The sequence below is a fragment of the Phoca vitulina genome, unplaced genomic scaffold (assembly GCF_004348235.1).
Source record: "Phoca vitulina isolate PV1807 unplaced genomic scaffold, GSC_HSeal_1.0 scaffold1, whole genome shotgun sequence".
NCBI classification, from domain to species: domain Eukaryota; kingdom Metazoa; phylum Chordata; class Mammalia; order Carnivora; family Phocidae; genus Phoca; species Phoca vitulina.
In genome coordinates, this window is record NW_022589704.1 from 19,476,347 (window position 1) to 19,500,126 (window position 23,780).

General features: G+C 56.0%; 1 protein-coding gene across 7 annotated transcripts in view; it reads left to right on the forward strand.

The window, feature by feature from the left end:
* Positions 1-23,780, forward strand: part of TNS1 (tensin 1) — a 201,539-nt gene that overhangs the window by 98,100 nt on the left and 79,659 nt on the right. For all 7 annotated transcript variants that reach the window (XM_032402452.1, XM_032402457.1, XM_032402469.1 and 4 more), the window contains 12 exons: positions 4,686-4,727; positions 5,543-5,593; positions 11,469-11,518; positions 13,658-13,829; positions 15,479-15,529; positions 16,711-16,833; positions 17,222-17,286; positions 18,215-18,298; positions 21,807-21,919; positions 22,274-22,334; positions 22,572-22,647; positions 23,215-23,344. In XM_032402452.1, coding sequence (XP_032258343.1) covers positions 4,686-4,727; positions 5,543-5,593; positions 11,469-11,518; positions 13,658-13,829; positions 15,479-15,529; positions 16,711-16,833; positions 17,222-17,286; positions 18,215-18,298; positions 21,807-21,919; positions 22,274-22,334; positions 22,572-22,647; positions 23,215-23,344 — 1,018 coding nt within the window. The remainder of the gene's footprint in view (positions 1-4,685; positions 4,728-5,542; positions 5,594-11,468; positions 11,519-13,657; positions 13,830-15,478; positions 15,530-16,710; positions 16,834-17,221; positions 17,287-18,214; positions 18,299-21,806; positions 21,920-22,273; positions 22,335-22,571; positions 22,648-23,214; positions 23,345-23,780) is intronic.

The window sequence follows — 23,780 nt, forward strand, 5'->3', positions numbered from 1 at the left end:
AACATTGGGCAAGTTACTGAACCTCTTGGACCTTCTGTCTCAACTGCAAAGTGGGGTCATGCTTACCTCGGCGGTTCCGAGGATTGATGGTCATGGAAGTAAAGAACTTGATATTATGCTCAGATCATTAGGACCTCATGAACAGTGATTGTTACTGTGTTGCCATTATGAAAAGGCATCCCCAGAGCAGGGCAGGAAGAGTGGAACACTTGAGGAGGCCTGGCTCTCAGGGTTGTGTGGGTGCACCTCGTGCGAGCTGAGAGTGGATGCCTCCTGAAATTTCCTGCCCGAAGCACCTCACCCTAGTCCCTGCCTTGCTGCAGACTTCCAAGTTTGAGACTCCAGAGCCGAGTGAGCTGTGAAGCTCAAGGTCTGGCTGCCAAGTGGCACCAGGTCCAAACCCTGCCACCTGCTTGGAGTTGTCCTTCCTGGGGGCAAGGAGGATTCTGGAAGACCCCTGGTAGGGCTGTGCATTGGCTGCCCTCAGCTTTGGAAAGCCTGGGGTCCTTAAGCTATAGGTTTTGTTGGGGAGCCTGGGTGGCTCAGTCGGGTAAGCGTCCGTCTTCAGCTCAGGTCATGACCTCTGGGTTCTGGGATCGAGCCCTGCGTCCGGCTCCCTGCTCAGTGGGGAGTCTGCTTCTCCCTCTCCCACTACCTCTTCCCCAGCTCTCTCCTTCTTGCTCTCTCACAAATAAATAAATAAAATCTTTAAAAAAAAAAAAAGCCAAAGATTTTTGTCCTGGGCTTAGGTAGGGGTGGGGCTAGATGTGGGGGTGCTGTCTCTACCACCTTCTGCACTGAGCCTCAGGGGGAGGAAGAGGAGAGCCCGCAGGGAGGTGTTCTGCTAACCCGGCCTGCAGGTTGGCTACGGACTGGGGCGAGGGACAGAAAGGTGAGCTCAGCAGTGGGCCCTACAGGACCTGGGTGCCGACCCCAGTCATGGACCCCACTATGAGAGGCTGGGCGTCATACCTCTCTGTACCTCAGTTTCCACATCTGTGAAACAGGGAGGGCGGGAGATGGTGTCTGAAATCCTTCTCAGAGCTGGTGTTCTGAGGAGTGGTGTGCAAGGATGGGGTGTGTCCTGGCCCAAAACCAAGCAAAGATGGAGGTTCGAGACCTCGGATCCACAAGGTCCGGGGGTGCTGCATTGTAAGTAGTGAGCATGGTCAGGGGGCCGGGGAAGAGTGAAGGGCTCTCTTGGTTAGCTCACTCACTTGATATTTGCTGAGGGCCTACAGTGTGCCAGGCCCAGTCCTAGGCTCTGGGGGCTATGGGAACTTACGTGCTAGCAGGGAAGGAAGACCTTAAGTGAGATCAGGAAGTAAAATGCATAGTGTGTTGGAGAGTGAGGGGTTCTAAGAAGAAAAATAAACCATGCAACAGGGAGAAAATATGTGTTTGGGTGTGCCCAAGGTGGGCTAACAGCCCAGGCTGAGTGGGGCTCTCTGGCCGTTGGCTCTGGCTCAGCCACGTCAGGACCCACAGCTCCGGTGCTCTGGGAGCTTCCCTACAGCATCGCTGGGGGCCTGGGGCAGGGGCAGCGTCAGTGGGAGCCTGCCCTCATGCTACCTGTCCCTTGCCTTTTTCATTCCCAGTAGCCCCATCCCTGGCGGCACCTAGGAAACAGAGAAGCAGGTCTTCAATCCTGGGAGGACTGGGATGGAGGAGAGGGCTGGGGAGCTCGGTATGCATGTTGGGCTGTATTTGCAAATACTGCAGGGCGCTGGGGGGACACTGGGTGTTTAACTCCAGAGGGGCTTTTGGAAATTTTTACCTTCTCAGGGAGCCCCTGGAAGTATGTTGAACGCATCTGCTGGCTGGCCCTGTGGCCGGCCTCTAGCTGGCCCGGGGAAGGGGTGGGGACAGAGGGGCTGGTGCTCAGTTGATTGCTGGCCAGGAGGGAAGTTTCTCTTGCAGTGCTGAGGCCCGTGCTTTCTAATATTGACTCATCTCCCTGGTTTGCATCGTGCCAGACTGGGGAGGGGTGGAGCAGGAGGGTCAATGTGGGGTAGGGTGGGCCTTGGGAGTGTGCATCGTAGAGATGAGAAATAACAGCTAACATTTACTGAGAGCTTTCTAAGTGCCAGGCCCTGTTCGAAGTGCTTAATGTGCCCTGTCTCATTTGGTGCTCATGAAAAAGCGCTCTGCAGGCCTGGTGAGGAGCAGCAAGGACAAAGTGACCTGTTCGAGGTCACACAGTTAGTAGTAGAGCGAGTCAGGACATGGCCCTGGTGGTCGACGGCTGACGCTGTTAGCTTAGACCCGTGGTTTTCGAAGTGTCATCCCCAGGGCCGGAAACCTTTGAGAAATGCACGTTCTTGGGTCCCACTGTAGGGCCCTTGGATTAGACCCTCTGGGCAGGGCCTGTCCCCTGTGTGCCCACAGCCCTCCCGGTGATTCTGAGGGCTGTGTGAGACTGCCAGCCCACATTCTGTTCTGCCCAGAGTCTGGGCTTCTTAGGAGGCTTTCCCTAGAGCAGGACGAGGGGCTCTTTAGGGCCTGTCATGGGCCTGGGGCAGGTGCTTTGCCTCCATCTTCTCTGTCCCACCCCATTTCTGTCCTTTCTGACCGCCCCCCATCTAGGCAGGCTGGTTAAGAGTGAGGGCTTTGGCGTTGACAGATGTGGATTCAAATTGCAGTTCTGTAGTGTAGACTGCATATAGAAGGTCCCTGTGATCTGCCCTCCTGGAGTGCTCCTCCTCGCCTGGAGGCCGGAGCAGCCCAGAGAGGATGCGCTTGGGCCTTCCCGCCTAGCCACGGTCTCCACAGGAGCGTTGCAGAGCCTTGGACCAGAAGGGAGAGGTGGGGGGGTCAGGGGTCAGCGCTGCCAAGGACTCCCCTGGTTGGGGCTGCTGGCTTTTGGAGGCTGAGGGGAGAACCTGGCCCAGATTAGCAGGCAGCTCCTGAAGCTGAGCCTGGGTCAGGGGTCCCTGCCCGGTGGCCTGTGGCTCGGGAGTGGGGGCTGGGAGGGGGTTGGGGGAGGGCTGGGGTTGGGCTGGGAGGGAGTGGAATGTGGCATCTTTACTTCTCCAGAGCCTGCTCAGGCTCCAGGTGGGCTGACCTGGGGGCTGGGAGGGCCCAGCTGACTTGCCTTCCCATCTCCTACTCTCTTCCTGGGCCCTGTCCTCCCTCAACCATCTAAGTTGCCTTGGCTGCTTAGGAAGTTTCATCCCCTGGAAAGAAGTTCTGGCCTTAGCCTCCCATCCCCCAGGCCATTGGGGTAAAGGAGTCCCGGCCGTTTCCCGAAAGAGCACCGCTACCTTGATCTCCGCCGGCTTTCTTACTCCATTCCCATCTTGGTCCCGTTCCCCTCCCTGATGCCAGAACCTCTCAGAGGCCGTTCTGTCCATTCCCCTGTCTTCCTCAGGGCTGAGGAGCTCACCAGCAAGGGGTTAGGGCGGGCATTTCCTATTCTGAGACACTGTATCCTAAGCTGGTCTCTGCTCATCCTGGCAAAGGCTTGCTTCCTCACCTTCACGGTCAAGCTCATGTCCTTCTGCGAGATTCAGGGGCCCCTGGAAACACTTCACTGTGTCGGGAACAGAGCCCTAGGGACTGGAGGCAGGAGGTGGACCTGGAGTGGGAAGTTTCTCTCGTGTTATGGGGGAGTCCGAGGAGCTTTCAGGATGCCTTTAGTAGGAAGCACGTCTGTTGGTCCTGGCTGGGAAAGGGTGGCACTGGCCCGAGGGACAGGCTCAGTCCACAGGTGTTCATTGGTGGCCTTCTACACATCCTTCCCAGGCCCTGGCGTGAGGGATATGGTAGCGGAGCTGCTTATAACGCTGCTTTGAATCTGTTTAGGAGGCAGGTGGGATAAGACTCACAAAACAATATTGGGGAACAAGACATATTCCCTTGATGAGATTATTTATACCCTAAGGACCAGATACGTAGCCCAGAGGGCAGGCTTATTGGAGTTCCAAGGTGGGAGGGAGTCCTCCTTGCTGGGTGTCCAGGAAGGGCCTTGTGGGGGAGGAGAGCTTGTTGGAAAAGAGCATGAGTAGGAGAGCCGTTCCACAAGCAAAGGCCCGGATGTGTGAATAAGGAAGGGGATCTAGGCGACAGGTCTGGATGGGGCTGAGTTTTGGGGTATGGACACAGGTCTGCGAGTGGGCGGGGCTAATGGTGGAGGGCCTTGAAAGCCCGCCGGAGTTAAGACTCTGGCAGGCGTCATCCTGGGCTGTGGTGATTTCACACAAAGAGCGTGAAGCACAGAGTCCCAGGATGGGGTACAAATCCTGTTGTCGCCAGTGGTAGTCGATGACTTTGGACCACTCATTTAACTTCTCCTTTTCTGTGAAGTGGGGCTCACAGGTACTAATGGGACCCACCTACTGGGTTCTTGTCATGAATAATGAGCTGGTGCAGGTGAAGAAGTCTGGCCCTTAGGAACAGGTGTGACTTTTACCTGCTCTGTGTCCCTTTTTGAGGGGTCAGCGCTGAGTCAGAGGCCTTGCTGGGGTTTGTCGAGCTGCATGGTTCTAGTACCAGTAGGATTGTTTTTTGTTTTCCAAACCTGGCTTCCTGAGCTTGGGGCTAGCCAGGTTAAGTCTGAGCCTTGGGTTGGCGCCATGGGCCCTGCCTCAGGGGGCATTCTGCCCCGTCGTGGCCACCAGCCCTGGGGAGCCAATCCATGGCTGTTCGCCCTGAGGCCTCGCACTGTTTTCTCCCTGTGTTCACAGCCCATCAACACTGAGAGTGCACCGAAGAATGTAGCCAACACGGTGAGTGACGGCAGGTGTGGTGGGTGGCAGGGAACATCCCGGGCAAGCATGGGGAGCCCAGAAGGCAGAAGGGTGATTTGGGGGAAAGTGAACACATAAGTCTGGGGACATCCTTCTGGAGTAGATTTGAGGAACTTGGGGGAAAGTGATGGGGATGTGGGTCATGTTGGGAGCCGGGCATGTGACCTCACTCATGTGTTTGGAAATGGATTGCTAGGGAAGTAGGTAGGCAGGTGGGAGAGGCCAGTGGTTAAATGTGGGTTTCTTTATTAAATATGTAGAATGCGAGAAAGCTGGGCAGATGTTTCCAAACAGATCTTTCTGACTTCGCAGAAAGACAGACAGTTTCCCAATTTCCTCAAGGCTGCATGGAGGAGGAAGGGAAGAGAGTGGGTGGGTCCTGCAGTGGAGAAGCTGAGGTCAGCAGCCGAGGGGCATCTCCTGGCCATGGCTCGTGCGCCATAATGGGCTTACGGTCAGAGGGCTTGCGTTCAGATCCTACCTCCTCCAAGCTTCTAATTGTGCGACCGTAGGCAAGTCATGAGCTTGTGTGTGCCTCCGTGGTCTCACGTGCAAAATGGGCACAGGAAGATCTCCCAGCACAGTGGTCGTGAGACACAGGTGAGAGGGTTGGCTAGCTCTGAGGGGCTTTTAGTGGACAAAGGAAAGCTAAACAAGCAGCGAAGTTCCCTCCCAGGCCCTTCTGCCAAGCCCCTTACCCCCTCACCCCTGCCAAAGCCAGGAGGTGAAAGACCAGGGTGCTTCTGATTCCCTTCCTTGACTCCCCGCTCTGACTGCCTTTTCTCCATCTGCAGGGAGAAGGAGCTTTCCGGGGTGGAAACACACGGAAAAGCCTTGAGGAAGACGTAAGTATGGGGATGCGGAAGCGGAGGATGTGTCTGGGCTCATGTGCCCCCGGGGGGATTGCTGGTGTGGATCATGTCTCATACCTGTCTCGTTTGGTGGAGCATCCCTTGCCTCCTTTCCAGAAGGGCGGGCGGGGGTCACTCAGCTCTGTGGCTGAGCAGGGGAGGAGGGGTTGGGATGGTGAACAGGCCCCACGTACTTATGCACTGGGCCTCCGTCTTGGCTTTGGCCTCCAGCTCAGCTGGATCCAGAGTTCATTTGCCCACCACTTTGCCAGACCTCCTCAGTGCTCCAGGGTGGGGGGTGGGGCGGGAGGCCAGAGAGGGAGCGCTCTTTGAGGCCTGGCATGGTGGTGAGCAGTCACCAAGGTAAGGCCAAGGGAAATGGGCAAAGGGACTAAGGGCAGAGGTGAAGAAGGACCCCTGGGCTCGCAGAGGGTCATCAGACCTTGGGGAATTGTAGGCTCTACATCTTGGGAGAAAGGAGCCTTTGAAAATGTCAGAGTCTTCTGTGTGACTTAAGTGCCATTGATTCAGGAGAAGGCTGGAAGATGGGCTAAGCCGGTTGATCCCTCTGGGCTCCTCTCGCCATGCATTTTTGGTGGAGGTCAATGGGCAAATTCCTAAAGTGGAAGGACCCCAGGGAAGGGCAGAAGGGGCTCTCCCAGGACCCTGCTTTGAGCAATGCTCGTGTCTGGGCTTGTCCTCACATCCCTGGGGGAGACGCCCCACAGCGTTGGGCCTTTCTGTCTTCCCCACCCTCCTCTGACAGTTTGCCCCTCTGCTGGCCTCCCTATCCTTGCCCGCCCTGATCTGCAGAGGAACAGGGAGTGGTTTGGCGGTTGGCACGGGGGAGCTGTTGATGGCATGAGGCCCTATCATCTGACAGCTGCCTGACCCACGGTGGGGAGGGCCCTGGAGGGAGGTGCTGGGACAGCAGGAGGCATGTAGGCAGCCGCACTTCTGTGGGGAGCCCCCCGCCACCACCGCCTTGCCCCCCCCCCCCCGCCCCGGGCAGCCCTGCAAGGCCAGCCCTACAAGGCAGAGGCATTCCTGGGGCTGCACGGCCTGTCTGGATGGAGCGGGAGCATGCCTCTTAAATTAGTGGGGAAGGCTCTGTTCAAGGTATGTGTGGGTCCCATGGGCACAGAGTGCACCTGTCGGGGAGGGACTCTTGTCCAAGTCTATGATATTTCTGGGGCTGGGATGTGGGTCAGAAATTAATTTTTGTGTGTACCTATTACAGAGGACGAACTAACTTAATGCACACAGAACATATAATATGTGCTCAATAAATATTAGCCATTCTTATTCCTGTTATTTTGACTAAGGGCCAGGAGGTGGGCTGGGATTTGTTTGTTTGTTTTCTTTTTTTTGATTCCTACCCCCCACCCATGACAGATGCTCTGGTCCCATTTTTTAGACGGGAAAACAGAGACTTGAAGGGGCTCAGTGACTTGATGAGTGCCTTCTCCATCCCTTCCTGGGTCTGCTGCTCGGATCTGGTGTTACCCGGCTCTCCCAACCCTTGGCCAGGGGATGCTGTGTGAGCCAAACCTTTTACAGTGGGCTGAGCACATTTATAAGCCCAGTCCTAATGCCGCTGCTTCCCACAACCCCAGCCTGGGCCAGACATAGCTTGTCAGGGGAAGCCGCAGCAAGAGAGAGTGAAGTTAGACATCATCAAGAACTTTTTGATGCGACGGTGGGTATGACCTTGGTCCTTGGAAAGAAAGAAGTGGCCCTTTAGTTGGGACAAGAGGTTTCTTCAGAAGAAAATTTTGTTGATTTGGGTTGAGTGTGTGTTTGTGTCTGTTTGCCAGGGTGGGTAAAGGTTGTGTCCTGTCTGGATAGGGGACGAGGGACAACATCAATTTTGGTTTAGCCAGTCTAGTGAAGGGAGCAGGTTCTAGGATGGCCTGTGTACTGCAAAGGAGGGAAGACCTAATCTTTAAAGTTCCTGGACACCTGTCCCAGTTTGGGTGCTCTCAGGGTCATTCGTCCATGCCCCTGCCCAGCCAGGGGGGCCCCCCTGCAGTCTGGGGGGTGAGGAGACCTGTTTCAGAGGCTGCGCCGTTGCAAGCCTGGGCCTCCGGGCGTGATAGTGTGCCTGTTCGTTGAGCTGTTTTCCTGTCTCTGGCCTGTGGCCCAGGACTCCCAGGGCAGGAATGGCTGTTTTCCTCCAGCAGGGTTGGTGTGTAGAGAGGTTTGTGGACGGTGTGCTGTGTCGCACTTTGTTTTGGAAAAATCCAGGCTGGTGGGCAGGAAGGAGAGAGGAAGGGGTGTGGCTGGAGGGGCTGGTGGGGGTGGGAGGGGGTGGCCACAGCCCCCGGAGGAGAGGTAGGAATGGGGACAGGCCCCTGACGTAGATTGGGCACCAATTTCTGGCTGCCTGACATGGCCCCTGGTGTTTCTTAGAGACCCTCCTCCCAACTGGGCCCCCTGGGGCCTGGGGCTCAGGAAATGCCTTTTCTTTTGGTCCAGAGCTGTTGTGTTTGGTCTGTGGACCTCAAAGGCAGGCAGGACTCTTCCCACACAGTCGTTTTGCTCTAAACCAACCCCGCCCAAGTCCTGGGGTTCCCACTCCTTGCTGCATGGTGGAGAAGGCAAGATTGGCGCCTAGGGCCACAGACCTTGAGCCACTCGGGAGTGTCTGGGTGGTGGTCCGCAGGGAGGACCAAGGCAAAAAGAGTCGGGTGGATCTGCAGGAGGAAGGGTGAAGGTTAGACAGCAGGAGGAACTTCCGGATAGTGAGAGAAGCAAGACACTGTTTTGGCGGGGGTGGGGTGGAATTTCCTTTCATGCTGTTCTCTTCGTGAAACAGAGACCATGGTTTGGTGATGACCATAGGGGAGAGTTCTTGGTGTCTAGGGAGTTGAATCAAAGCTGTATTACTGATCTCTGTCTTGGGAGGGGCCGGGAGGAAGTTGAGGCCTGGTGGGCAAAGGGCTTTGACAGCCCCAGAGAGGAGAAGAATGGGGTTACTGGCGGACAGAGAACTTATTTTTCTTTTTAAAATAAAATCTTTGTAGTACTCTTTGTAAAGCCCTCTGGTGGTTTTCCCTGGAGGCTTTAGGTTGGAACAGGTAAATCCCATGAAATCCCATGGGCGCTGTGCTATACCCATTTTACAGATTGGTCGGTTCTTGAAGAGTGTCTTCCTTCATGGAATAGAAGTTCTCCGAGGTCAGGGACTTGGCCTTCTCTGGTCCCCGGTGCCTAGCACGTCGCCTGGCACACTGCTGGTGGTACTTGGTGAGGGCTTTCGGGATGAGGGATCGAGCACCATGATGGGCAGCAGAGATGACCAGTGTGTCCACTCACTCCCAGCCTCTTATCAAGGGCCTGTGTGGTGAGGCGCACAGCAGTGGGGGGCCCATCTCTGGCCTCCTGTGTGAGGTCACCTGTGTGTTTTGGAGTATTAGGTTGTGCTTGCTCACACCCCGCCCCCCCCACCCCTGCAACGGCGTGTGATTCTCCACGTCCACTAGACTCAGACTTGTCACCCGTCTATGTCTGCTTTCTGCCAGCGAGTGTCACATGTCCCCAGACTCTGCGGAAAACAGGAAGCCCCGTCAGTTAGAGGACAGCCCAGTGATTCAACAGGGGATGACCATCCAGCTGTTCCCTTCCCCGTCATCTGGTGGGGTCACGGCCCAGGGCAGCTTCCTCCCCTGCCTCCCCTGCCCTGGCTGGCCTGGTGGAGCAGAGCAGGCTTGGACTTTGTCTTATCACCTCTGGAGACGGCATGGCCAGACTCTGTTGGGGCCAAGTTTTTATTTATCTTTCCTGGCTTTTTTGGGGTGGGGAGGCTAAGGAATGTGGAGTGTTGTAACGTTGGGAAGGGGGGTTGGAGAAATGGGATCCAGCTCTCCTGCCCCGTTCTTCCTTTTCACCCCTGCTCCCCAGGAGGCTCCTGGCTCCCCTTGGCTCCCCGGTCCCCTCGCCAAGCCGGTCTCAATATCGCATTGTCTCCCTGTGGCTCCGTGGGCTGGGACCCGTGGCCTTGGCCACACCTCGAGCCTCCGCTACAGCTGTGGCTTCCAGTGTTTGAGGCAGCCGTGGTGGCCTCCAAACGTGGCTGCGGGTCGGCAGCAGATGAAACCCGAGGGGCTATTTATAGCAGGGTGGCCCTGGGGCCTGGAGCAGGGCCGAGGGCCTGGGGAGGTTCAGCGACTCCTCATCAGGGGCCAGTGAAATCAAGACAGATGGAGTGTTGGGTCTCTGGTGTTCCTCTGGGTGGGTAGTCTTGGAACAGCCTGGTTTGGGGCTTGAAAACCAAACATGATCCCTCCTTACCACCCCCGCGCCCCCACGCCTGACTCATGCAAACCCAAGTCGTCAGGGCCAGGGGGCTGTGGAGACAGAAACTTTCCACCCTGACAGTCCCATTTGGCTGTTCGTTCTCTCGCTGCTGCCACAGAGGCTGAGCAGGGGAGAGCTGGGCCGTGGCCCACAAAGAGGGGGCTCTGGGTGCAGCCTTCTCCTGGGGGGCTGGATGAAGAGCTCTCCTCTTAGCAGGGCTGCCCTGACTTCGGGCTCGGCCGGGAGCCAGGCCTCCAAGCCTACCACCCACCCCTGCCTGGTAGGCGCCGCAGGGCCCTGGGGGAGGCTGGAACGGGCTTTTCTGCTCCGGGCCCGCATGGTCAAACCCAGAGTCTGAGGGTGAATCCTGCCGGTTGTCGACTTCCAGGGGACTTGGGGGTGAGTCACTGTGCCTCAGTTTCTCCTCTTCTTGGCAGACTATGGTCCTGTCTCCTCCAAGAGGTGGTTGCAACTAGGTGGTTGGGAAAGGCTGGGAGGCACGGGGAGCTTTGGAAGGCGCCAGAGGGCTCAAAGGGCTCTGGCTGGGCCTGGGAACTGGAAACTGGGTGTTTGTGCATCAGGTGAGGTGGCTGAGAGGGTGGGCAGCAGCTGTGATATCGGCCTTTGATTTTCTATAGAGGTGAATGTTGGTTGTATCTCTAACTACCCTTTTAATCGTAGCAGATGTAGTAAACAGTAACACTGTATGAGTGCCCCATATGCATACTTCTTTTTAATCTCCAAACCACTCGGTAAGGATTGCCCCATTGTCCGTGTGACTGTCAGGGAGGCTCGGAGTGTTAAGGGCAAGGTTGCGGGGAGGGATGCTGGGGGACCCCGGTTCTGCGCTTTCATCCCTGCGCCATCGGGTTGTCCTGGGCTGTTTGGGACCCCAGCGTGGGTCCATTTGCCTAATTTTGTGCAAGCGGACCACCCTGGAGATGGGTGAGGGGGTGACAGACAAGGGGCGGCGGGTCCTTGGGAGCATGATTTGCTGCCTGGCACTGGTCCCGGCTGCTACATACCATGTGGTCCCTGGCTGCTCTGGACCCACAACTCTTGATTGAATGGCTCAGTGGTGCTGCTTTGAAGGGGAGGAGTGCGGGGAGATGGTGGTCGGCCGACAAAGGTTCAGAGCTGGGCAGAGGGCTGCCGCACCAGCCTTTCCTTCCTTGAGGCTTGCAGTCTGTATTCTCCCCTCGGGCTTACTGTTATGCTGTCCGGTGAATCAAGACGAAATGTGTTTCCATCCATTTAGTAACTGTTTTATTGCGTGTGTGGACTCTGTGGATGGCACCAGCCCAGACCGTTCTCAGCATTTGGGATTTCTTCCTTCCCCAGGGAAGGGAAAGCTAAGCCCTTTGGGGGCTTGCATGCACACTCCCAAAGGAATTGGCACTGATGGCCTTTGGCTTTAGGTTGCTCTGTTGCCTGGGTGTTAGGGGCCTGGGCTGGAATGTTGGCAGAGAAAGGAGGAGGGAATCTGTGTTTGTCCACAGCCCCGACTGCTCCCGTGGCCGACTCTCTGCTGGCCCCCTCCATAATGCCGCTTTTCCTTTCTCTGTCCCAGGGCTCCGCCAGAGTCACCCCGAGTGTCCAACCCCATCCCCAGCCTATCAGGTATGCCTGGCCTGTGGGGGGCAAGGGGTGGGGGTGCCGCAGTGAGGTCACTGTGGGTGTTTCCAGCAAGTCATACCTTTGGGTTTCTGAGCCCGAAGTCATAAAGCCACAGGTAGGGAGCATGGGGAGACATGCCAGCCACAGAGAGAGGGTGCAAGTGGATGCCCCTTGGAAATGCTCGTGTTTTGAGTTCTAGCTCGAAGCCAGGCCTTGAGCTGGATTCTTTATGTCCCTGCACGATCTCATCTAGTCCTTGCAACAACCGTGCAAGGTAAGTATTTTATTCCCATTCAGCAGATGAAGAAACTGAGTCTCAGGGAGGTAAGGTGACTTGTTAAAGGTCACAGAACCACCAGGAGGCAAGACTTGGGTGTGCCTTTGGACCGGCAGGTGGCAAGGCCTGTGCTAGATCCACGTCCTCTTTGTGCGCAGGGGTTTTTGATGTTGGAGGGTCATTTCTAAAAGGAAAGTTCTCTATCTGGCTGGCTGGCAGGAGCTGGGGGAGGGGATGCATGAAGACTTGGTGCCTTGCTGATCCAGAGTCTCTTTTCCCTGTGTCCGGGTTCTGTGGTTTTCTGGCTCAGGCTCTTCTCTCTCTGCCTCACCTCCACTCCTGAGGCTCCAGAGATGAGTGAGAATCTGGCCCCAGGGAAATGGAGCCCTGGCCAGAGAGGGCTGGTGTGTAGCTAAAGCCCCCAGTGGGTTGTGGCCCAGCGGCCCACAGACCGGGGTGGCCCTTTGGAGAATCTGCTTCTTCCCTTACAGCTGAGAACCATCTTGGGGTGGGTGGGTGCAGGGCGCAATGCTGAAGTTGTCCAGGCGGTGGCACTGTTCTGCCTCAGGATGCCGCCCGCCCCCCCAAAGGCTGCAGTCAGAACCTTATCTTAGGGACAAGGAATGGTGGGGGCTCAGAGGTCAAATTCAAACTGGGCTCCCTACCACAGCCTACTGGCCCCTCTACCCTGGTGGACATCTGGATGTGCCACCCCATCTCTTTGAAATACCCTGGTGGTATTTCTCCACTGCCCCCCAGTCTCTCCTTTATCCTGCTGCAGTCAAAGATTCTCAAAAGGAAATGTGAGTGTGGACCACCTTGGATAGAGAGGGGAAGTGAGACAGTCGCGGGTTAGTGATGGAGTAAGAAAGTGTGGGGGTAGGAAGGGTGTGAGGTGCCCCCAGAAGCTGCAGGTGCACCTCAGAATGGAATTTCAGTGTCCTGACACCCATTTCCCCTTCCTGGGCCCTCGTGCTGGGAGAGAAGCTGGGTGAGGTGTAAAGGTGTGAACCCCTACCTCCCCTCACCCAGAGCCCAGCCCAGGGGCTTCCCACCTCTTTTAGGAGCTCAGATGGCACTGGGATTTCTGGGGGCCACCTGCCACGGCAGCAGCAAAGGCTCAGCACCCTCTGTTTCCTGGGCCCTTAGAAATCATGGAGACCACTGCCAAGAAATAGCCCTGGGAGGCAGTGGAAGCTGCCAGAGGTGGGGGAGAGCCAGGGAACAAAGGGCAGGAGCCGGCCTGCCTCCGGGGAGGGCTGGAATGTGCACTGTGGTCTGGCTTACCTGGAGCCCAGGTGAGCGTGTCACCTGAGCTGCCTTTTCCCCTGAGAAGCCTCCCCACCTACTCTACAGCTTGGGAGCAAGGGGAGGGCAGCCCAGTGCTCAGCCCTGGGATGCTGGAGAGCACCCAGCTCAGGCTCTCCTTCCTCTTCAAAATCTATCCCGGGATCCTTTGAGAGACTACCGCCAGACCAGGTGGCCGCAGTGTGTCGGGAGGCTGAGCTGGACTCCTGGGCTCCTAGCTGGCTCCCGTCCTGGCCGTGACCTCTGGGATCGCAGGTTGAAGGCAGGGCCAACAGGATGGATGGGCACTTAGGATTGCTGTCATGACTGAAATGGCCCGAGATCCTGCCAGCCCCTGGCCACGTATGCCCAGGCTCCCAGGCTCCCAGGCTGGCCTTGCTGGCTGCATGGGCCTTGCTAGGGGAGGCCTCTGGCCTTGGCTCTGGGTCAGGGAAGAGCCAAGCCTCCTGGGTTGGAATTGTGGGCCCCATGTGGTGTGTAGGAGGTACAGTTACCTGAACCTTGCCCTGAGGAGTTGGCTTCTGATCTGGACCCCCTTCTGCCTCCTGTCCCTCCAGAAACATGAGCGTGAGCCGGACCATGGAGGACAGCTGTGAGCTGGACCTGGTGTACGTCACGGAGAGGATCATCGCCGTCTCCTTCCCCAGCACAGCCAACGAGGAGAACTTCCGGAGCAACCTCCGAGAGGTGGCCCAGATGCTCAAGTCCAAACATGGCGGCAGCTACCTGGTGAGGGTGGGGCCCGGTGCCCCCTGTCCTTTCTCCTCACCACCTCCTTGCTTCTGGTGCCCCTCAGGGCCAACTCCTGCTCTTCCTCTTCCCGTGATTTACGTGCCTCGCTCGTGGCCTGAGTCTGCACTCACTCTCCGGCCCCACTTTGCCGGGAGGAGTGTGTCTGTCGCTGGAATGCGGCATCTGGACCCAAGTCACGTGTGTACACGTGCCCGTGTGTGCGTGTGTGTATATGTGTGCATTGAGCAATTCATGTTCTCGAGCGCTCCCTATGAGGCAGGCCCTGTTCTAACTGCTCTCCACGGGTTTAACTGCACGCTAGCCCTAGAAATCAGGTTTCGCCGGAGTGCCGAGAGGTGGGGTGTCTGCCTCAGGTGACAGCATCCGGAAGTGGCAGAGCTGAGGTCTGAGGGCATGTTGTGGCAACGTGCATCCTACGGGACCTTGTGTGGCTGGCACTGGGGCGGTGCCTGGCCCAGAAGCACTTTACAGACGTGGATGAGGTGGTTGGCAGTTCTTCTCTACTCTCAGAGAGCTGGCATGGGGATTGGCCCCAGAGGAGAGCTCAGTTCCATGTTACAAGGAAGCACCTGTGGGGTTGGGCTGGACCCACCAACCAGACGGTGCAGGCTTGAGGCGGGGTGTGGGAGGCCATCTTAGGTCCCTAGGCCTGCTCTAACACATGACCACAAACTGGGGGTCTGGAAACAACAGAATTAATTTTTTTCACAGCTCTGGAGGCTAGAAGTCCAAATCAAGGTGTTGGCAGGGCCATGCCCCTTCCTGGTGTCTGGTGCCTCCCAGCAATCCTTGGTGACCTTGGCTTGTCGCTACATCACTCCCGTCTCTGCCTCTGTCCTCGTGTCTCTCTGTGGCTCCTCTCCTCATCTTATAAGGACACCAGGCATCGGACCTAGGGCCCGCCCTAAATCCAGGATGATCTCATCTTGAGATCCTTAAGTACTTACATCAGCAAAGGCTCTGTTTCCAAATAAGGTCACATTGTGAAGTTCCAGGTGGATATGAATTTTTGTGGGATGCTATGAACCCACCGCGGAGGCCTGTCCATCAGCTGTGTTGGGCATTGTTGAGGGCTCTGGGTTCAGACATCGGAGAGTCCTGGGTTTGAATGCCGGCTCTGCTCTTACCATCTGACTTGGCCACTTCACCTCACTAAATCTTCGGTCCTGCATCTGTAAAATGGGTCTGATTACACCACCTACCTCTTGTGGTGGTTGAGAGAAGTAAGTTGACATGTGAAGTGGAAACTAGAGATGGCCAAATACTTATCAGTTAACAACACTGGGATTCCTGTTTAGGATGCAAAGATGCCCACCTTGTGGGTGGCACGTGGGACCTGAGACAGACTGCATCCCCTTCTCATTTTCAGTCCTGGGCGTCTGTCCGCTCACTGAGGGGAGTGGCCGTGTCTATCTACTTCCTTCTCCTCCTCTTTACCCTGAGAACATATAGTTGAGTTCTTATTGGTCAATGTGTGTGTGTGTCCGATGGGATGCCATTGTAAGCTCTTGCATGGGTAGAATTTTCACTGAGGGGGGCATGGGGGTAGAGGAGACAGAGAGACAGAGAGACAGACAGAAGACAGCAAGCATTATCTTACAATCTCTTCCTTTCCCTCCTTCTAGCTTTTCAACCTCTCTGAGCGGAGGCCTGACATCACGAAGCTCCACGCCAAGGTGAGCTGATGCTGATCAGGGGTGGGGGCTTCCCGTTGCCTGAAAGAGAAGTAGAACAGCTGGGGTCCCTCTCCCTGTGGTCCCCACTTTAGAATCTGGGAGGAAGTGCTGAGACACTTCACAAAGCCTATTCCGTGTCTGTGTCATCTTCTATTTGGAACAAGGAAAAGCCCGTATTTATTGTTTTTGCAATACAGATTGCAGAGAGCCAAGCTTGATACAGCGATTTCCTACCCAGGTCTGCCCCCCCTGGGGTGCACGTAGTATCTCTGGGGTGAGGCTGGAGCTATGGGATTTCTAGCCTCGTTGAAAAGCACTTTAGATTTAAAGTGGCCCGGGATTGCCAATGACCCGTTCCCACTTGCTGCCTCGGCGGGCTGAGCCCAGGCTTTGTGCGGATGTCTGCTCTGGCGCCTGGATTCTGGTACCTGTTGCTTTGTGACCCTGGGCAGGTGACAGTTCTCTGGGCCTCAGTTTGCACCTCTGAAATAGGATGGGCTAGATTAGATTTGCTCTCTCGGCTCCTCCGAGCATGAATTCTCTTTCCGTTTAATGATCTGTGAGTTAAGAAAAGTTTCGAGGAGCCTGAAGCCTGCCATTCGGATCTGCCCTCTGTCCCCTTCAGGCTTCTCTCGGCCAGCCTGAAAAATCAATGGTTTGTGTGTCCGGGCCTGGAAAAGAGCTGTGAACACCTGGGGGCCCTTCACTTTCCCTCTTTGTCCCTGAGCTCGGGCTTGGGGTTGTCTGTGGGAGGAGAGTTTGGGAGAAATGCTGGGGGCACATTTTGAAGTCAGAGTCATGTGGAAGGGACCTTGGGGTCATCAGCTTTACACACATATGGGGAAACTGAGGCCAGGACAGGGGCCATGACTTGCCAGGGCCCCCAGAGCGAGGCAGTGTCAGAGCAGAGACTCAGAGACCCAGGGTCTCTGGTCCTGGGCCAGTGTCCTCTGTGTCCACACCGTCGCCTCCCCTCTGGGCTGATGGGCAGGGCAGGAAGCAAGGTGGGTGGGTGGCTGCTGCCGTGGCACCTGCGTGTGGGGTGTGTCCTCGTGTCTCTCTGTGGCTCCTCTCCTCATCTTATAAGGACGCCAGGCATCGGACCTAGGGCCCGCCCTAAATCCAGGTCTGGTCGACTCTCTGGGGCTTCTGCCCCTTCTCACTCATGGCTTGGACCACAGGTACTGGAATTTGGCTGGCCTGACCTTCACACCCCAGCCCTGGAGAAGATCTGCAGCGTCTGCAAGGCCATGGACACTTGGCTCAATGCAGACCCTCACAACGTTGTCGTTCTACACAATAAGGTCAGAGCGGGGGGCCGCCTGTGTGCGTGCACGTGCATAGATGTGTCCTTGGATGAGTGTGTGTGCCTGACTGTAGCATTGGATTATGTGAGCGTGCAAGCCTGTGTGTATTCTCTTCTCTAGGAGATAGTAGATTCTGTCCCAGGCCCCCCCCCCCCCCAAGAAATGGGGAGTTATGAGCTCATGGGGCCGTCAAGTGTAGTGGGTGATCAGCTGTGTTTCTTCTCTTTGAGTCTCAGCCCGACCTGCCTCCCTCCCTTGCATCCCCCTCCCCTGTCCTGTTCTCCCTGAGAACCACAGCCCTCTCTCCAGCCACTGCCCCCTTTTTCCTCCGGGCTTCTGCATGGGCTGACCTTAGAAGTAAAGTCTGTGTTTGGGGTTCTTTTAGGGAAACCGAGGCAGGATCGGCGTTGTCATTGCAGCTTACATGCACTACAGCAACATTTCTGCCAGGTAAGAGCCTGAGTACTGACAGTGGGAACCCCCTCTGCCCATCCCCCAGTGACTGCTCCCTTCCTTGGGGTTGAGGGGTGCTGAGGATGGGCGGGAGGAGCCTACAGCTCCGAGGCAGGTGGCTGTGCATGGGGAGCGGGAGAAAGGAGAGTCCCCCCCTCTACTGGGAGCACTGGTGGGAGCAGCCTTGGGAGGCAGGCCCATCTGCCTCCAGCCACCTTCTCCGAGCCACTTTTCCTTGGAGAAAGGCCTTCTGTTTCCCTGAGTGAGCTGGAGAGGGAGTCAAAAAGAAATGTTGGAGGGCAGATCTGGGTCTGGCAGAACCATCTAGAAGTTATCTCATCCTTGTGGGCTTTGATAAGGACTTTGGGGTTTGGGATGGGATGTCATTGGAGAGTCAAGAACAGAGGGGCTACATCATCTGTCTCTTCTTTTAAAAATGATCTCTTTGCGGATAGATAGAATGTTCTGTAGAGCCTTAGATGGTAGTTTTGTGAGTTTAAGAAACTCAATCTAGCCTAATCTTCCCTTCATGGTGAATATTTCCTGTACACCTACTGTGTGCCCACAGCTTTTTATAGATGTTATTTCACTTAATTGCCATAACAACCTTCAAGGAAGGCCCTTGTCACTCACCTTTGACAGGGAGGGAAATCAGGTTCAGAAAGGTTAAATAACCTGATTCAGGACACAAGGCTAATAAGTAAGTGGCAGACTTGCTATGGGAACCCAGGCTGTCTGGCTCCAAAGCCCCCTCCCCGAGTCCTGCAGCACACAGGATGTAGAGATGCTGGGGCACTCTTTTTCTGAAAGCTTCTTAGCATAGGGTGGCTGGAGGGCTCCACAGGTCTAGGGGAGCAGGGGTGGGGAGACAAGGGGCTCTCGGACATAGAAGTTGGCTCCTCTGACCACCCGTCTCTCCCTGCAGCGCTGATCAGGCCCTGGACCGGTTTGCAATGAAGCGGTTCTATGAGGATAAGATTGTGCCAATTGGCCAGCCATCCCAGAGAAGGTGGGTCTCCAGGGCTCACAGCCAGTGCATGCACCTGTGTGTGTGTGTGTGTGTGTGTGTGTGCGCTTGCTATCTTGGGGACTGGCCTTACGCACCCACAGGGGATGGAACAGCCATGCCTAGGTGGGGGTGTACCGAACACGCATATTCTGGTGCCAACCTGGAGTGGTGTGAGCTCAGGGACATGGGTGAACCCATGGGCCGCTGTGTGCACTTACAGGTGGGCATGGCACTTGGCTCCTGAGGCCAGTGCTGGAGAGCAGTGGGGATTGGTGGGGGACACATAGGTCTGGGTGCAAGAAGGCAGTTTGTATAAGAAGGCAGTGCTATTTCTTGGTCCTGGAAGCAGGACTGCTTCCGTGCATGGGTGAGCCTTTAGGAGGCTGACGTCATCGCTACCTGCTCTGGGGAGGTCACAGATTCTTACCATAAGGGTCATCTTCTCCTGGAAGAGCTTTGAAAATTTAACCAAGGGCTCTCAAGCACGTGGTCTCATTGGAGTCCACAGCAGCCCAGGCAGAGAGCAGGGCAGAGATGATTCATTCATTCACTGGACAAGTTTTAGGTGCTCTACTACATTCCAAGTGCTAGAGATATCTAGTTGAACAGGACAAAGTGCTTTGCCCTCAGTGAGCTGATATCCCATTGAGAAAGATGGACATCGCACAAGTAAGTAGACCAATAGGACCATTTCCGTAGTGGCTGGTGCTAGGAAAGAAAGAGAACAGAGTGGGATAGACCTGATGGAGGAGATTGGGGCTATTTAATGAAGGGGGTCAGGGAACACCTGTGGGGAGGTGGTGGATTTGAGGCCGAACCTGAGTAATAATGACAACTACCGTATGACCATCCAGGGCATCCCCATTTTACAGATGAAAAGCCTGAGCCTAGGGGGAGGGGACTCAGCATGGCCAGGATCCACAGCGAGTAGCAGCAGAACTAGAAGGTACTTGGGGCCTGTAACTCAGGCCAGGCCAGGACCCCTGCCCCGGGGCTGTGCCACCCCCAGTCCTGAGGGCTGGATTCTGCTCTGTGGATAACGTGCTGTGTAATAATGTCTGGTCCACAGGTGAGCACAGGTAGAATCAGGGCTGGTGGGCTGTGGGGAGGCTGCAGGTGAGTGCAAGGCAGAAGCCCAGGCCCAGAGGGGAGACCTGCAGATGGGGAATGGGGCCCAGCCCCCCGTGGCCAGAGCGGTGGGCCCGCCGCACGCCCATGGTGTGCCACACGGCTCTGCGTGCTGCGGCCGCGGGACTGTTTCAGCAGGGCACGAGGCATCAACGTACTCTCAGGTCATGAGAAGTGCTTGGAAGGGGGAAAAACCCAAACAGCGCGTGATGGCTTCGAGAGTGATGGGGTGGGCACGAGGGCTGAACTTTCGGAGAAGGTGACGTGTGGGGCGAGCTCTGAGGGGAGGAAGGAAGCATCTGAGTGCAGGTCTGCCATGACCATGCAGAGGAACAGCAAGTAGGCTGGCCTAGGGGCCAAAGCATCCCCCTGACTTTTCTAGCCCCTCAGAATGCTGACCAGGCTAGCAGGAGCCCCTGGCCTCTCCATGCTGGGGTTCCCCATTTATCCCCCATCACCCCCACCTTGCTTAGAAGGCTGTTGGCTCCGCTGGTGAGTGTGTCTGCCATTGTAGCGGGAAGCCCAAGCACAAGTGAGTGCTCAGGCCACCCAGGGCCTTCCACCGGCACAGGACAGCCGGAAGCCGGTCTCAGGGTCAGCCATCAGAAACCAGATGTCCATGTGCAGAAAATTCTGGCTGGGCTGCCCGACGCAGCAGCTGGGGATCACTGAGAGCCTTCCCGGGGAGGAACGAGCAGTAGTTCAAGTACCTGCTGGCTGCATATGACTGGTGGCCTTGGTCACGAGTCTGACCGTGAAGGATGAGGAGAGTAATGTGGCTTGGAGAGTGGGCTGAGCAGCCACGTCCCCGAAGCTCAAGGCCTGGGGAACGGGATCCGTGTCCTCTCTCAGCAGGTGGAGCGTTCCGGGACTCCACAATGTGCACTGCGCTCACACAGTACGCAGCTGGTGGGGGATGTTTATGTAATCTGTCCGCCTGGCAGCTTGTATCTGCAAGCGCATCTGCTTATGGGTGGGTCATTCGGTCCGGGCCCGTGTGTGAAAGTACGGCTGCTGGCTTCATCACGTATTTGTTGCCACTTTCCCGCCTTCTGGGCAGTGTCATTTGTAGGCAATAGAGCAGCTGGGGGAGAGGTGGGCAGAGAGAGAGAGGGAGGGAGGGGCTTTGCCTGCCACTCCCCCATTCATTGTCACCCCACCCCTGGACTCATTGTCCCCAGCACACAGACACATCCTGTTGGCATGATCCAGAGATCTGATAGGAACCGCCATTCCAGGTTTCCGGTTTGAGTAATGGGGCTGGGGGCTGGGCAGGGGCTGAATAGGAACTGGTGCTGCCCATCAGATTATCTGGCTTAGGTAGTGTGAGGTGGCCCCACCCGGGCCCAGGGACAGAGGCCCGCAGGCCTGGAGGTGGGCCAAGGAGCCAAGAGACAGGAGGGGACCGTTGTCATGGTCATGTGGGTTCTGGTTCCACTAGCCTCAGAGAGCCCGCTTGCCCCTCACGGAGTCTCAGGATTCATTCTGATCTGGCTGGCCTAGCTCGGCATCCTCTGGCCATTCAGAAAAGGAGGACGCATCGACCGATCCCCAGCAAAAGAACTGACCTCTCTTTCTGGCAGGTGCACTGAAGTTCAGACTGCTTTCCTTCTCTCCCTGTCCACCCCCAGCTTTGTATGTTCTTGCTATGTGTCAGCAACTCTTTCTGGACCCAGTTTCCCTTCTCTTCTAGAAGGAGTGGAGATGGGTTAATTCTTGCATTTTTCCAATAAGATCCAAAAAGAATGGGGGAGTGTTGACCCTAGATATAGGAATGCTTAGTGGGAGTTGGATGTCTTTCAATACCACATACAGAGGGATTTCATACACTTCAGTGTGATGTAAAAAAGTGAAGGACTCTAATTATTAAGCTCTTACTGTTTGTTGGACGGTCATGTGGCTAGTGGGTGGGTCAGGGCAGAACTGGGGCCTTGGGTATAAGTGTAAGCTTGGTTTAAGCCCAGTGTGAGGGTGTTAGAGATGTTTGATGGTTGATCAGCCTGCCTTGTACAGTAGTGAGCTGCTTAATGATGTGAGGGATGTCAGGGATGTGTGGGAGGAATTTTGGTCCAGCAGGAGATTTTTAGGCTGGGAGTGAAGCTGGAAAGAGATGTTCATGCTGACCATCAGGGGGCGCCAGAGAACCCCCAAACGGCCGTACTGGCTAGATGCAGCTCCTGGTTGAGTCCTACCTGCTCATTGTCCTCCCTACCTGGGGCTCCAGGCAGCGAGGAAGGACTGTGCTGGGGTGGAGACCCCAGGTTCCAGGAGGCCTAGGAGAGTGGTGGGGGGTGGGCTAGGCGGGGGCAGAAAAGAGACGGGGATGGCTCTGCTCTAGGACGGCTCTCCCGGCTGAAGCTGCCCCTCTCCCTGCCCCCAGGTATGTGCACTACTTCAGTGGCCTACTCTCTGGCTCCATCAAAATGAACAACAAGCCCTTGTTTCTGCACCACGTGATCATGCACGGCATCCCCAACTTCGAGTCTAAAGGAGGTACCTGCCCGAGCCCTCTGGCTTCCCTCCCCTCCTGTCTCCCATCTTTTCTCCTCAAGAGGCAGCCTGAGGGGATGAAAACATAGGCTTGGATTGGAGTGTCGACTGCGCCACCTCCTGAGCTTTCTTTGAGCCCCGGTCTCTTCGAGGGGTCGGTTCTGGCGGTGCCTGCTGGCCCGTGATGTTGGATGCGGCAATGGGTTTTGTAAACCTAAAAATGCCTCTCAGATGAAAAGCTAGTGTTTCTTCCTCCTTTCTCTTTTCATTTCTCCTTCCTACCTCTCCTCTCCGCAGCCCTTCCTTCCTTAACCCTCTCCCCCATACCATCCGCGCTAACACCACCCTCCCTTACAGGGTGTCGGCCCTTTCTCCGGATCTACCAGGCCATGCAGCCTGTCTACACGTCTGGCATCTAGTAGGTATTCCACGCGAATGAGAGGTCAGGGGTGCCGGAGGCCCAAGGCCGAGGACCAGGGACAAGGGTGTGGGGGGATGGGCCAGGACCTCTTCTAGGAGGATCTCATCTGACAGAGGGCTGAGGGACAGAGGCAGCAAGCCTTCCCAGGAGCCCTCTGGCAGGGGGAGCAGGGAGCAAGCGCACTGCCCGCCCCCCTCAGCAGCTCTCTTTTTCTCCGCTCACCTCTCCCCATAGCAACGTCCAAGGAGACAGCCAGACCAGCATCTGCATCACCATCGAGCCTGGACTGCTCTTGAAGGGAGACATCTTGGTGAGTGCTGCCCCTCTGTCTCAAGCCCCCTCCTCCCTTTATTTCTTCTGTCTTCCTGCTCTCCTCCTGCCTCCCCAGACAAGATTGTCACTCCTATGGGCCGCCAGCCTTGGGGCCATAGGCCCTCAGTCCTCCTGCAAGGCCTTCCTCTGCCTCAGAGCTGGACATCCCTTCTCCTGCGCTTGTCTCTTGTTCTAGAATATCTCCAGGGAAATATCTGCCATTGTGAGCTGTTACCTCCTTGCTTCCTGTGGTGACAGGACTCCCTCAGTTCTAATTTCAGTCTTTCCTCCTGCAATTTAAATTCACTCCTACTTTTTCCATTCTGTGTGCAGGAACTTCTTGGGAGGACAGTTTTGTTCCCACAGGGTGAGATTGGCCTCCAACATTCTGCTTTCTAGAAGTTTCCCCAGATAGCTCTGAGATCCTATTTGGTATTGGTGACCTCTCCCTCATTAGGTTTGGGTGAGCCCTGGGGTCTCAGTCATGGAGCTAATAAGGAGGCTCCTTGAGACCTGATTTCCCCTCCCGGGGCCCCTGATGGGCTCTGCTCTCCTTCCCACCCAGCTGAAGTGCTACCACAAGAAGTTCCGGAGCCCCGCCCGAGATGTCATCTTCCGAGTGCAGTTCCACACCTGTGCCATCCATGACCTGGGGGTTGTCTTTGGGAAGGAAGATCTTGATGATGCCTTCAAAGGTGGGCTCATTGAATAGAGACATAGACCTAGCAAGGAATAATACCACAAGGTAGAAGAGCAATAATGGAGGACCTATGGCAACAGTGAAGGGGGAACCATTTTTTGAGGGAAGGAAATGTGGTTAGGGTGGTGTCTCCCTTTGCTTCTTTATCTATTTAAGGTTTTGTCTGTATCACATTCAGACCTGGGACAATATCCACATCCATTCACCCATTCACTCATCCATCCATCCATCCATCCATCCACCTACTCATCCAGATCCATCCATTCATCCAACCATCCATTTATCCACTCCCCCATCTGTCCACCCACCCATCCAAATCCATCTATCCATCCATCCAACCATCCATATCCATCCATTCATCCAAATCCATCCATCTGTCCACCTACCCATCTGAACCCATCCACTCATCCATCCACCCATCCATCCCAATC